Source organism: Sorex araneus, chromosome 10 (genome assembly GCF_027595985.1).
Source record: "Sorex araneus isolate mSorAra2 chromosome 10, mSorAra2.pri, whole genome shotgun sequence".
Classification (NCBI taxonomy): domain Eukaryota; kingdom Metazoa; phylum Chordata; class Mammalia; order Eulipotyphla; family Soricidae; genus Sorex; species Sorex araneus.
Window position 1 is genome coordinate 18,891,260 of NC_073311.1, and position 15,646 is coordinate 18,906,905.

Genomic DNA, 15,646 nt, shown 5'->3' on the forward strand with positions numbered 1-15,646 from the left:
GTATATACTTAGGGAAGAGCAATTATTACTACTGGTATTCCTATTATCACACTAATATAAGAATTTTAGGGACCAGAGATATGTGGTTCCAAGGAGGAATACATATGGCCTGCATATGTGAGACTCTGAGATTGCGCTCCAGTACTGCTTCCCCCCACCCCCCCCAATTCATCTAAAAAATCTTAAGAAAGTAAATTAGCTTAGTTTTTGTTGTTGATACTGTTGCTACAATGTCAGAGATCACACCCAGGACCAAACCCATGCAAGGCATGTGTTTCATACCACATGCCTGACCCAATATATTCCATTAGCTTTACACAGACATTTATAGTAAACACTGTTCTCTTAAGGTTTTAATCTTAACTTTTTTTCTAAAATTATAGCAAAAATAAAAATGACCTACCGTCAAGTTTCCATTTATAGTTGCCTTGACAATAATTTTCTTCATAAATAAACCATTTCTCTGTCCAATCTATCATTTTTCTCTTTCAGTTAAATAAAGTTTAACTTTTTTTTTAACCATTTAAAAAACTAAGACAACTCTGAACCAGAAATTCAAGAAAGGTGGGGACCAAGTTAATACAGCTAAGCAAGATAGCTTTCTGCTATCAATCATTACACTGCTCCTAGATTTGAGCCTGAACAAAGGCCATTCACTAAGTTTTTAAATTTACAAACACTTTAATGAAACAGTGGCTCTAAACTCCTGAGCAATATGTAACACAGAAGAGTTAACCTCTGCATTATTCTCACAGTATAAATCCATCAACGAATATACCACCTAATATGCCAGTTACCAGCTGAACATTTTACTCAACGTCACTCTTACTTTAGAGAACAGTAACATTCTGAATATAGAAATCAACACTTATCAGAATCTCTCAAAATGCAAGAACAAAAGATAAATTAAAAATAAAGTGGGAGGGGCTGGAGCGATAGCACAGCGGGTAGGGCGTTTGCCTTGCACGCGGTCGACCCGGGTTCAAATCCCAGCATCCCATATGGTCCCCTGAACACCGCCAGGAGTAATTCCTGAGTGCAGAGCCAGGAGTAACCCCTGTGCATCGCCAGGTGTGACCCAAAAACCAAAAAAAAAAAAATAAAAATAAAAAAAAATAAAGTGGGCAGGACACTTGCGTTGATGAGAGCCAGGAGGAAACCCTGAGCACTGCCCTATGGGGCCCAAAAAGCAAAAGAGTGGGGGGGGAGATAAAAATGAAAATTACACTGGAGCAAATTTTTATAGTGACAAATTATAATTTAATTTAGCCCATAGGTGATTATTTTTATCTTTGAATTAATTTTATTTTTAGTTATCTACTAATGAATCTTTAACCTCTAGGCCTACCTATTAATTTATAAATTAATAAATGCATTCATAAATTTAGTTTAAAATAAATTTAGTTATTTATTTATAAATTTACTTATTTATAAACAAATTTTATTTATTTATAAATAAATTTCTGGCCCCTTCCCTTCACTGACTTTTTAAAATTTGCTTTGTTTTGCTCTGGGGTTAGACCCAGTAGTGCTCAGTGGCTAAGCCCAACTTCGTGCTCAGGAGTCCTTTCTGTTAGTACTCAGTGGATCATGCAGTATTAGGGATTAAATCTGGACTTCCTACATATCAAGGAAGGGCACCAGTCCTTTGAACATCCTCTCCAGCCCCCTTTATGGCTCAGGTTGATGTCACTGTTGTGATGACTGCAGAGTGCACACATGACTGGCTGTGGTGCTTGGACATTTTAAGTATAGTGCTTCCAAGGGGTTGCACATCACATTCTGAGACCAGCACAATCTGCTATGGCGCGCACCCTCACTGAGGGTTTAACACCTTACTTGCAGTACTTTGCAGACCTGCCTGCCAGGGATCACTCTCTTAGCTGAAGCATATGATCTCCAGTGAGCTCCAGTCATGGAGCTCCAGTCATGGAGCTCACTGGAGATCACACTTCCTGGCCATGGATGTTCCCTGAAAGTCACACTCCTCATTTATTTGCATTTCAAAACACAATAAAACTGCAACCACAAAGCAATGAGAATCATTAAATCCTTATATATTTAGGGGCAGGAGAGAGAGTGCAGCCGTTAGGATGCTTGCCTTGCACGAGGTCAATCCAGCTACCATCTCCTATACCACATAGGGATCCTGATCACTGTCAGGAGTGATCCCTGAGCACAGAGCCAGGAATAAACCTTGAGCACCGCTGAGTGTGGTCCCAAAAAAGCAACAATAAAAATTTCTTTAATTTTTTTTTTTTTTTTTTTTTGCTTTTTGGGTCACACCTGGCGATGCACAGGGGTTACTCCTGGCTCTGCACTCAGGAATCACCCCTGGCCGTGCTCAGGGGACCATATGGGATGCTGGGATTCGAACCCGGGTCGGCCACGTGCAAGGCAAACGCCCTACCCGCTGTGCTATCGCTCCAGCCCCAAAATTTCTTTAATTTTTAACAAAACTTTTTTTAAAAGAGAAGTATGTGTAACTATTCTGAATTATCTGATTCATTCCCTTCACTTGTTCACAGTTACATGGTTTCAGATTTAAGGGCATTTGATTTCCTTAACTGCTAATTTTCCTTTGATCTCACTATGGCAAAACATATTTTGGGAAAAACGACTAAAAATTATTACATAAGTAGAATTTACAAAGGGAGGGTTGTGAACGAGAGGAAGAAGACAGGGCTTAAAATATCAGAAACTGACTGGGTAATATTCCAAGAAACTTTAAAGAACCTATAGTTTTCATATCAACAAGGAAGCTAAATATTTTTTAAACACATGCCTTTAGGGGGTGGGAGAATAGTAACGCAAGCAGGTAGGGAAACTGCCTTGCATATAGCCAACCCAGGTTCAATCCCCAGTACCCTGTATGGTCCCCAAAGCCTTCCAAAAGTGATCCCTGAGCACAGAGCCTAGAGTAAGCCCTAAGCACTGCTAGATAGGACCCAAAGACAAAGTAAATAAAATAAAATAAACATTTGTTTTAAATATGTTGCATCTGAACCACTTACCGAGGTTCGGTCAAGTTCTCCATCTGCCAAACCTGCCTCCATGGTGAAAGAAGATAGATTTATGCTTCTCTTTCCATCAAAGTTCAGCCATCCTGTAAAGATGGAAAACCTAGAAGACAAAAATCATATGATGAGGACTAATATTCAGTTGTAATAAGTAGAAAATAAAGCAGTGAGACTCACTAAATCTCAGAAGAGAGCAAAACACCACAGAGATGCCTCTAGACCCACGCCAGGCTATCTCTTTGGAGTCAACCCAGAGTGGGTCAGGCGAGTCCCTCCACCCGCCCCAATAGAGCCCCAACAGCCGAAAATCCTCAGACCTCAATCGTTGCCATGCTTGGATTTCCACAGGCTTGGACGAGCCTTATCCATGAGTGAATCTGCTGAAAAACTCAGGTATGCAGGTTTTGTGACCAAAATTTTCAGGCTCCCACAGAGTTGGGAGTGAGTCACCTCCCTCCAGCTCCCTGTTCTTCTGGTGTCGGGCAATCAGTCATGCCCACGAACTGTCGCCATATAAGCTCATTAATGACTATGATCCAGAGACTCACAAATAAATCTCAAGAGAGCAACATGCCCAAGATGTCTCTGGACACCAAAGTCACCATCCAGTTAAAAATTTAACTACAGCTGTATCACCCTATTTAAATTTTTAGGATTCCTGGATAATTCATACTCTATACCACGGATGTACCAAGAATAGCACACCACATCTGATGGGGTGTTAAGTAGAAGGCAATCAATGTCAATAAAAATATGTATGTACATGTGCATACACACACACACACAAAAGCACACAAGGCTCACCCTTTAACATGTTAGTAATCTCTTATACAAGGGTTTAATGGCTCCACGGCAAGATACAACAATCTTGACACACTTTCCTCTAAGGAAACTTTTTTTGATTATTTTTAGCAGATTATTCATACAAGCAGTCACTGTCATCCCGTTGCTCATCGATTTGTTCGAGTGGGCACTAGTAATGTCTCTCATTGAGAAACTTATTGTTACTGTTTTTGGCATATCCAATACGCACGGGTAGCTTGCCAGGCTCTGCCGTGCGAGCTCCATATTCTCAGTAGCTTGCTGGGCTCTCCGAGAGGGGCGGAGGAATCGAACACGGATTGGCCACGTGAAAGGCGAAAGCCTAACCGCTGTGCTATCGCTCCAGCCCCATACAAGCAGTACAAAATAAATTATTTAGGTCCTGCTTTGGGGCTATGCTTTAGTGTAGTGGTGGAAAAATTCAAAATATGGTGTGGGAAGGTGGGATTGACTTGATTTGGAATATTGACTATAATAAATTATTGTAAGTAACTTTATAAAACTAAAATAAACTGTTTTTTAAAAAAGAAAAGAAAGCAGCAAATATATTGGCAAGAAAAAAATGCATTTTAGGTGAAGGCTACTGAAAAAATCCAATAAAGAAAAAAAAAAACATTTTGTCACAGGAATTGAAAAATGTAAAAGATGGGGTCACAGATGTGAGTCAAGTGATAGAGCACATGCATTACGTATCTGAGAACCCAGGTTCAATTTCTGTCACTGCATGGGTCCCCCAACATCATCAAATGTGGCCCTCATGATCCCCAAACACAGCCAGGTATGACCTCCCCCCCCCAGGCCTCAAGTCCCACAAAAGTGAATAAAAATTATAAAGGGCAAAGGAAAAAAACAATCTAACAAAAACATTCTAAATGAAATGCAAAGCAAAGCAAGTTTAAAACTGTGATATTGCTCAAAAACTGAAATTTGCTTACATCTAATAATGAAATAAATTTTATCACATATTATATAATATATATACATTTTATATATATGTACTAAGTTGTAAATACGAAACAGAGTAGGAAAAGCAAATGTTAGATTGTTAAATACACAGTTCTCCTAATGGGCGAGAGAAATGACTCAATGTGGGGCAGGAGGTATGCAAAGAGACAATACAAAGGGTAGGGCGCTTGCCTTGCACACAGCCGAACTAGGTCTGATCCTTGGTACCTCGTATGGTCCCCCAAGCCCTCCAAGAGTGATCCCTGAGTACAGAGCCAACTGGGGACCGCCAGGTGTGCCCCCACCAAAAAAAGCAAAAAAGGAGAAAAATTAAGAAAGACGCCTCAATGGGTTTAACACATTTGCAGCAGGAGACTTAGGTTTGATCTCCCCAGCCCCATCCCTCTTGGAGTACCAACATAAGTGACCCCAAAAAAAACAGAATACTTAGTCTTAGACTTGCCAAAATACTCTTAGTACTTCTGTATTGTTTTAACTTTTATAATTAACATTTTTAAATGTTGCCATCAAAATCTACATAGGATCAATATTAAATGTTTTAAAAATCATTGGTACATGACACCCACTACCAGAGTGCCAGCATCCTCCAACTGCTGATGCTAGGTACCTTCTCATGTTCTCCACCCTACCCCCAAACACACACACACACACACACACACACACACACACACACACACTCGCGCATTGCTCAAGTCTACAGACAGATTCTCAGATCTCTTAACATTGCCTACTGCTTATTCCCATACTTTCATATTTCTTTATACTCCACACATAAGAATATTCAGTATTTTCCCTTCTCCTTCGTAGTCACTTCTCTTAGCATAATACTTTATAGTTTCATCCAAGTTGCCATGAACTGCAAGGTTTTTATTTTTCCTTAAATCTTGATAGCAATCCATTATGTGCATATACCACAATGTCTACTAATGTGTCAATGGACACTGGTTGTTCCCAGATCTTGGATTTTATGAACAGTGCTGCAGTAAACATAGGAACACACATATCACTTCTAATTGATGTTTTAATGATCTTGAGGTAAATGCCAAGAAGTAGAATCACAGAACAATTTGGAAGCTCTAGTATTCATTTTTTAAAGAAGTCTGCATACTGTTTTTCATAGTAACTGAACCATATGAGTTTCACCAAAACTGGATGAGAATTGCTTTTCCCCCACATTTCTGACTATACTGATAATTTTCACTTTTTAAAGTGAGCTACTCTCACTGTTCTGAGTTGGTACCTTACAGTCATTTAGATTTGCATTCCTCTAATAATCAATGATGTTGAACACTTTTTCACATGCCTATTGGCAATACATATGTCTTCACATCTGTTCAGCTCCTCTCCCCATTTCTTATGGGATTCTGTGTGTGTGTGTGTGTGCGCGCGCACACACATGCATGTGCATGCACGCGTGTCTGTGTGTTTGTATGTGTGACCAAGTTTTGTGAATGGTTTAAAAAATTAGGTGTCAACCCCTTGTCAGATGTATGGTAAATATTTTCTCTCATTTATTTAGATTATCTTTTTATCTTGGTCATAATTTCTTTTGAACTGTAGAAACTATTGGTCTGATAAAATCTGTTTAGTTTTGTTTTGGAGCCACACTGAGTGATCCCAGGAACTAACTAACTACTCTTGGCTCTGTGCTGAGTATTCTGAGAGTGCACAAAAAACCATGTCGTGCCAAGGATCTGAACCTGGGATTCCTGCATACAAAACAAGCACACATCCCATTAAGCTAGTCCTCAGGCCCTTTTTGCCTTTAATAAGAAACCATTCAGTGCTTGTTGTAATATTGAACAAATGGAGGTGGAGTGATCCCTGAATACAGATCTACTGTGGGTATGGAAGCTCCCTTCTAAGTAAGTTTCCTCTTTGATTTTGCCACTCTAAAGATTCTCTATTTTGCAATTTTTATTATAATGTGTCTTCTTGGTGGTCTTCTACTTGAGCTTATTTTGTTTGGAATCAGTTTCGTGATTCTGGGTAAATAACTTGATTCTCAGAGTGGGAGAGTTCAAAGCTATAATTTCCTTGACCAATAATTTCCCTATTCTGTTTCCTCTCCTCCTAGGACTCCTATATTCAGAGGTTGTTTCTTTTTAAAGTGGGTCTCTGATAATTTCATTTTAAATTCTTTTAAAATTCATTTTAAATGGTGGACTTCTCTGCTTCTTCATTGTGTCTGCTGCACTTTAAGGGATAGGGTGAGGAATAGGCTATATGCAGGCTTTGGTGAAATCTAGGATTCACATCGGCCCATTCCTCACAGAGTCTGTGGGGCTGGGTGTTCCTTCCAAATGCTATGAGACTCTGCCATGCAGACCTGTGTTGTTACCCAGTGTGCACAGTTCCCGTGAACCACCTTAACACCATCCCCAATCTACCTTGCTGTCACAGTCTTTGTTCTTGGGCAATCTGGTGCAAATCTCTAAACCAGACTAAATGTCTGCACTCCTTCTGATGCAAGGTGATAGGGAGGTACCTCTGTCCTCACCTGGAACAATAAGCTGCCTGCCCACTACCTCAAACTCAGATGCCAGGGAAGTCACTTTCTTGTCAGGAGCTACAGATAGGTGTCTGCTGCGATGATCACAGTGAAACCTGCCAGGCCCAGGTTTCACAAGGGTGGAGCGTCCCGGTTCAGGTTTTGTGAGGGTGGAGATTCTCATTTTCAGCCACAGCTTCCTTTCCCCATACCCAAATCTGTGTCTGACGCCACCCAACTCTGGGGTTGCCTAGAGCTCCTTATCTGATCTGAAGTTCCTGGCAGCACCAGAGATTCTCCCAGAACTGCTTGCTGATATCTCCTACGTACTACCTCTAATGTGGATTACTTTCGTACTTTAGATTTTAAATGTCTTAGAAGCATGTATTTATTGCAAGATTTTTCATTTCGAACTTTTAATAAACCTCTGGAATCCTGGGCTTGAAAGATATTAAAACCTTTAAAGCACTTTTCTTGAAAGCTGCTGCAGCCAAGAGACTGAACCCCTGAGCACTGCCGCATGTGTGCCTTGCCACAACCCCTATCCACTCCACAAAAACACTCCTTAAAACAGTTAACTAATCAAATCAAAAACAAGTTGGAAGTATAGGCATTTCTTGGAATCCTAAAGTTGTTTTGTTTTATACCAGAGGTGTTCAGGGATCACTTCCTGTGAGACTTGCGGGACCATGCGAATGAGGGATGGAATGTGGGCTCCAGCATGCAAAGCATATGCTCCAGTCCTTTCAGGCCAGCCCCCCAGCACCTTCACCCCATTCCCACCAACTTTCTTCTTTCTATAAATGCTAAAGGCTGAAATACAAATGTTTATCAAAAATAATCTTGTGGCAGACATTACAGTACAGTGAGTAGGATGTTTCCCTTGAATGTGAGTGACCCAGCTTTGATCGCCCACACCCCAGATGGTCCCCTGAGCACCATCAGCAATGATCTCAGAATACACAGCCAGGCATAAACCCTGAGCACCACCAGGTGTGACCCAAAAACCAAAAAAAAATTTTTAAGTACTCTTTAGATCATTTGGTTTGGGTGGTGTTTTTTTTTTTATTATTTTTTTCTGATATACATAATCAATAAATTTAGCCCAAGTTGATTTTCAACATACATAACATCATAATGTATGTTATTAGTCTCAATATTCTTTTCAAGAACAGATACTGTGTTTTATGCATCTAACCAGAACTAATTCACAGTGAGTAATGAGTGAACACTGACTGATTGTACTAAACTAACATTGTCAACTCACTTATATAAGAATTCAAAATGTAAATGATACAAAATTATTTATGTATATGAGATACTAAAATTCAGATTTATACTGAGTAGCATATCCTAGAAACTGACACTGTTTTAAAAAGTAACAAAATTCGCTTCCTCCAGGAAGGGAGCATAACATGAAGCCTGCCACAGCCATGTCACTGGGGGCAGAGGAGAGCTCTCCCGACCCCAAGGGACCCAGCCACAGCAGCTGAAACCTCTAGAACTCAACCGCTGCCACACTCAAGGTCGTTCCCCACATGCTTGGGCCGAGCCTCATGCATGAGTGAACATATTCTTGGACCTCGGGGCCACATTTGCAGCCACATGACACATCATAAGACACTCCCTACCCATTCTCCATAAGTACCACACCACATTTGATGGGGTTCAGATAGTAGGCAACAAATCACAGAGGGAAATATATATACACATATATACTCATATATATATATATATGAAAGCTCACATCACTCAAAATTTAACATGTTAGTGATATCCTAAAAAACGTCTTAATGGCCCCTGCCAAAATAGAAAAATCTTCACTCTGTTTTTTTTTTTGTATTTCCAGCAGTTCTTCATAACAGACAATACAAAATATATTATTTTGGTTGTGCTTGAGATGGAAACATCCCAAATTTGGTGATGGGAAGGTGTAATGGTGGTGGGATTGGTGTTTGAATATTAACTATAATCAAATATTGTGATCTACCTTATAAAATTAAAAAAAACTACAAAAAAATAAAAGAAAATATAAAGTAACAAAATTCCCATAGGAACTTCAGGAATATTCTACCAATGTTCATCTTATCCATCCATATATAGAACTCAATTATTCCTAAGCAATATATTAGGCATTTCAAATATAACCATGAGCAATAGGAGATTTTTTAAAAATCTTTTTTAAAAACCTATCATGGATCTTGTAATTAAGAAACAAATGAAAAATAAATTAAAATTTTACATATTATATTATAGATTATATTAAAGGTGATATACCTGGGAAAAAATTTAAGCAGATTAAGAAGAGGAGGAGCAGAAATAATTCTGATTTTAAACAGTAAATTCATGGTAAGTCTCTTTGAAAAGATGACATCTGATCAAATATTTGATTTAGAGAGGAAATTAGTCATGATGATAGGAAACAGTGCAAAGGTCCTAAGTATCTATACACAGCTTATAAATTTGAGGGACAGCAAAACAGTGTGGCTTGAATCATGTGAAGAAAGGAATATGATTTGAAACATGATCTCAGATGTCAAAACAAGCAGTTCATATCTGGTCCTACAGGCAGGCTACTGTAGACTTGATCCCAAGGACATGGGAAGTCAGGAGAGAAAAGAATAACATGATCTGACTTACAGCATTAGTTTCTCTCCACACTGTTAATAGCTATAATAGTGAGGTAATAGTAAGGTAATAGTGAGAACAGGGTAGAAATGGGAGTTCAATTAAAAGGCAGTTACAATAATCCATGAAAGAGGTAACAGATAGTAGGCAGAAGATAAGAGCCATAAAAATATTAAGAAGCAGGATCATTCTATATACCTGTTGCAGGTACAAGGCAGTGGAGGGGAATATAGTGGGCAGAGGATTTCTGAAGAACTGAACAACAAAGTCATCACTAAGGACAAATAATACTGACTTGAAGTGACTGTAAGGATGACAATCATCAAATAAGACAAGTAAAGATACTGGGATAGTGAAGTTTTTTTCTTTGGAGTATAGGAGTAAGAGAAGGAGTAAACATGAATCTGAAACTGAGTTTGGGGTGTTAACAGATTATTTATTCAATATTCAAGGAGTATGCTCAGCAGACAGTTGGTTACCAGAGTCTGAAGCTCAGTTAAAAAGCCTAAATTGGAGATAGAAATTTGAGAGTTGGCATACTGTGGTGTGGTAAATCCCACATGACTGAATCAAATCATCAAGGAAGCAGATATCAAAAGACAGGTTTCAGAACTTCTCAGGTTTATGGAGCTGGAGTGATAGCACACCTGGTAGGGCATTTGCCTTGTACAAGGCCGGCCCGGGTTCGATTCCCAGCATCCCATATGGTCCCCTGAGCACCACCAGGAGTGATCCCTGAGTGCAGAGCCAGGAGTAACCCCTGTGCATTGCCGGGTGTGACCCAAAAAGCAGAACTTCTCAGGTTTATGTATTCATCCAGCTCAGCAAAATGCGTTGGCTGATTGGGTATTTAAGGCATGATAGTTAAAATTTTATTCCATCTTGGGTCCACTATTTACATTTAAAAGGTTATTTATTTTATTTTACTTTTACTGAATCTGGAGGTCTTCGGCCATGGGAACTCTGCTCGGGGCGGGGAGGGAAACTGAAGCTCATCCCCTCCAAGGGGCCCTGGGGAAGATAGCCAGGCACGGGGGCAAGGGACTCTCTACATCACTCTCTTCCAGGAGCTTGGTTTTATTCTCTGCATGTTGCCATTTGGTGGGATTACATAGCGCCGGGGGCAGTCCCTGGGTATGACCGCCTAGCTACTGGAAAATGGGGAATCTGGGTGGAAGAGGCCCAGTCCCAATCCAAGCAGGGTTGGGCACCTCTCCACATGTTCAGACTAGTCTCACGCATGAAGGAAATAGCAGAGGAACCCAGGTGTGTGGGAACCAGGGCTGAGACCTCCAAGCCTGCTCAGAATGCCTCTTCCACCCATTTTCCAGTAACTAGGCGGTCACACCCAGGGACTGCCCCCGGCGCCATGTAATCCCACCAGCCACCAACATCCAGAGACTTTAAAACCAAGCTCCTGGACATCTGATAGCCTAGTTCTCCCTCTCAGAGAACCTGGCAAGCTACTGAGAGTTTCCTGCCCACATGGGAGAGTCTCGCAAACTCCCCATGGCATATTCATCTGACCCTGATAGAGTCTCCAACGTGGCACCATTGGAAAGGACGAGTAAAGAGAGGCTTCTAAAATCTCAGGGCTAGGACGAATGGAGACGTTACTCTGAGACCGCTCGAGAAATTCGACGATCAACGGGATGATGATGATGATGATGATGATGATGATGATGATGATGATGATGATGATGATGATGATTTATTGAATCACCATGAGATAGTTAAAAAGCTTTCATGTTTGAGTTTCAGTCACATAATGATCAAATACCCATCCCTCCATCAGTGCACATTTTCCACCACCAATTGTCCCCAGTATCCCCGCAACCCAATCCCAAGCCTCCCCCTTCCTCTATGGCAGACAATTTTCCACATACTCTCTCTCTCTCTACTTTTGGGCATTATGGTTTGCAATATAGATACCGAGAAGCTATCATGTGTGGTCCTTTATCTACTTTCAGCACACATCTCCCATCCCAAACTATCCCTCAAACCATCATTGACTTAGTGATCCCTTCTCTATTCCAGCTGCCTTCTTGACCAGCTCATGAGTCAGGCTTCCAACCATGCAGTAATATTCCTGGCCCTTGTGTCTACTGTCCTTGGGTGTCAGCCTCATATTATGTTATTTTATATCCCTCAAGTGAGTGCAGTCATTCTATGTCTGTCCCTCTCTTTCTGACTCACTTCATTTAACATGATACTCTCCATGACCATCCACTTATAAGCAAATTTCATGACTTCATCTTTCCTAACAGCTGCATAGTATTTCATTGTATAGATGTATCAAAGTTTCTTTAACCAGTCATCTGTTCTTGGGCACTCGGGTTGTTTCCATATTCTGGCTATTGTGAACAGTGCTGCAATCAACATACAGGTGCAGATGTCATTTGTACTGTCCTTTTTGCACCCTCAGGATATATTCCCAGAAGTGATATTGCAGGGGTCATATGGAAGCTCAATTTCTAGTTTTTAAAGGAATGCCCATAATGTTTTGCAAAAAGGCTGGACCAGTCAACATTCCCACCAACATTGAAAGAGAGTCCTTTCTCTCCACATCTGTGCCAGCACTGGTTGTTCTGTTCTTTTTGATGTGTGCCAGTCTCTTTGGTGTGGGATGATTTCTCATTGTTGTTTTGATTTGCATATCCCTGATGATTAGTGATACAGAGCAATTTTCATGTGCCTTTTAGCCATTTGTATTTCTAAAAAGTATTTTAAGTACAAATTACTACCTGCCTCAAATTTCTATTTACTGTTCTATAAACCAATTTTCATCCCATTATAATAACGGAAAGACAAGAAAAGATGACACAGTCTCAGCAATATAACAAAGAGATGACAAAGTTTCAACAATATCACAAAGAACATGATTAGTAATTAACAGTACACTTAGCTCACTATTTTAACACTTGTTACCCTAAGGAATTCAGTACAATAAAAACAAAAAAATAAATAAATGCAAATAAATTACTACAATTTAGTCTACTTCGTTTCTTATTCATCGACTAACTTATTATCATTGATTTTTAATGACTTTCTTACACCCTAATTACACATTAGCAGGTTATTCTTGTTACGGTTATAGTATTTGGGGAAAGAGGTGTGGGAGGGGGCCACATCTGGCAGTTCAGGTTTTATTCCTGGCTCTACACTCAGGGATCACTCCTGGTAGGCTTGGGGGTTGAGATGAAGTGCTGGGGACTGAGTCAGGTCGCTGGATGCAAGGCATACACCCCACCTGCTGTACAATGGCTCCAGCCCCTTCAGTAAACTATTTTTATGTAAAGTGCTAGATAACAAAAATGTTTAACTTTAGACCTTATAGATCACAGAACCTTCATTGCAAAGACATAGCTCTGTCCTTATAGCACAAAGATAAGCACAGATAAAATAAAAACAAATGAGTCTTTAAAGAATGTATTTATAAAGCAGGGCACAGTTTGGTGACCTAGTATAATGCCTGTCTTACTAATACATGTATATGTAGAATTGTAGGCAATTTTAAGAGTACTTTTATTTCCTTAAAAGTACTATATTAATTTGCTAATGCTTTCTTGACAAAATACAGCAAGTCCTCCAATAAAATGATTTTACTTAATATTCTTTCATTATAATGTTGATAAAAAAAGACTAGATTGTGTCAAACCAAACAATGGCCTTGTTCAAGAAACTGCTATCACTATATATCATCTTTCACTTAAAATTTCAGTATATTAGAACCCATCAAAGGCAATAAATGAGAACTAAATGAACAACAGTCAGAGAAGAATAACACAGAATGATTTTCTCACCATTCTGGAAGCTAAGTTTGAAAACTGAGGTGTCAGCAGTATTGGCCTCTTCTGAGACCTCTCCCTGGTGTGTAGACAGCCATCTTCTCTTCTCTGGCATTTCCATGCTGTCCCTTTATGGATGTTGGAGCCCAAGCTTCCTCTTCTGACAATGTCATAAGTGGTTCAATCAGCACAAATCTAATGACTGCATTTTAATTTAACTACCTTTTTAAAAACCTTATCTTCAAATATAGTCATTATCTGAGTAACAGGGTCTAGGACTATAACATAAACGTTAGGGCTGGGAATAGCAACATAATCCAGCCTGTAAAAAATATCATTTAAGTATGATTTATGGGTGCCAATTTAACAAGAAGTGGGCTGTGAAGATTCATTTTGCATCAGCTTGGCTAAGCTATATGTCATTGTTTGGCCAAATATGTAAATGTTGTTGTGAAGGTATGTTTTAGATATGATTAACAATGAAATCAACTGATTAAGATTATCTGGCTACAGCAGACTATCCTCTATGGTCTGGGTATTCCTCACCCAGTTGAAGACATCAGGGGAAAAAAATGACTGTGTTTGTTCCTCTAAAATACTCTTCCTCAAGTCAGCCTTGGGTCTCAGACTGCAACATCAACCCATCTCCTGGGTTTCTAGCCTGTCGCCCAACTCAACAAATTTCAGACTTGCCAGACACAACAATAGCATGAGCCAGTTCCTCAAAATAAATCCCTTTCTTCCGCCCCCACTCCCTCATCTCTTTCTATACGCATGCATCCTATTGGTTCTCTTGTTCTGCAGACCCCTGACTAACACAATATGTATGTATCTATCCATAACTTCTGCACATACAGATTCAGATATATTTATCTCATCATTGTCACCACCCTCCACCCTCTCCTCTGTACTACAGAAGCTAAAGACATGAGAACCCCATTTTACAAATATCTTTGCTCTTGGGAATCCAAAAGCAATTTATATTCAGGCAACTTAATGCATCTGCACAGTACTTGGAAGGCAGAAAAGAGACAGAAAGCAAATCATTCTTCTTTGATAGCAGTCAACAGACACATGGGCTTTACCAGATCCGAGCTTTTACAGTGATGACTAAGCGATCCCACCTGCCAGTTCCCATGTTGATGATGACAGGCAGCTACAATCAGCAGCCACGGTGGGCTGAACTGAAAGACAGGAACATACTTCCAAATTCTAGGTCTTCAGCTTTTCCAATATGTTTTGAGGCATCAAATTCCTGTACTGACTTCATTCCTGACCTCACCGATATTTTCAATTAAAAAATTTAAAATATATTGGGCCAGAGCAAAGGTACAGCAGGTAGGGCATTTGCCTTGCACGCGGCCGACCCGGGTTTGATACCCGGCATCCCATATGGTCCCCCAGCACCGCCAGGAGTTATTCCTGAGCGCAGAGCCAGGAGTAACCCCTGAGCATCACTGGGTGTAACCCAAAAAGCAAAAAATAAATTAATTAAAATATAATGTATATTAGGTGATAGCACTGAGATGAAAAAAAAAGGGGAGAGGGTAATATTCACAGGGTAGAATTTTAAAAGAACCAACTGAATGAAATGCTCAGTAACATGAGGGGAGTAATTCAAATTATTTAGAAGCTCCTTACTAGAAGAAAAAACAACAATCACCAACACAAATATCCTGAGGCAGGACCATGTGGTACCTAGCAAGAAATCTGACAAGTTAGAATAACTAACAGAGTGGTGAGCAATAAGAACAGAAATGTAAACTTCCCAGCACAGAATCTTGGAGGATATAAGTTTTTGACTTTTATTCTCTAGGAGAAGTTTACTGGTGAAGAAAAGAAATTACAGAATTGGACTCACATAGGGTTAGTGCTGGCCAGCAAAAAAAATGACAAATAAGACTATTGCTATAAGCCAGGCAAGAGACAGT

General features: G+C 39.9%; 1 protein-coding gene across 4 annotated transcripts in view; it reads right to left on the reverse strand.

Moving 5' to 3' along the window:
- OSBPL8 (oxysterol binding protein like 8) overlaps positions 1 to 15,646 on the reverse strand; it is a 179,404-nt gene that overhangs the window by 117,966 nt on the left and 45,792 nt on the right. For 3 of the 4 annotated variants that reach the window (XM_055118098.1, XM_055118097.1, XM_055118100.1), the window contains exon 2: positions 3,015 to 3,123. In XM_055118098.1, coding sequence (XP_054974073.1) covers positions 3,015 to 3,056 — 42 coding nt within the window. In that variant the 5' untranslated portion in view covers positions 3,057 to 3,123. Of the gene's footprint in view, positions 1 to 3,014; positions 3,124 to 15,646 lie in introns of those variants that run through there. The other variant, XM_004602686.3, reaches the window with a different exon arrangement.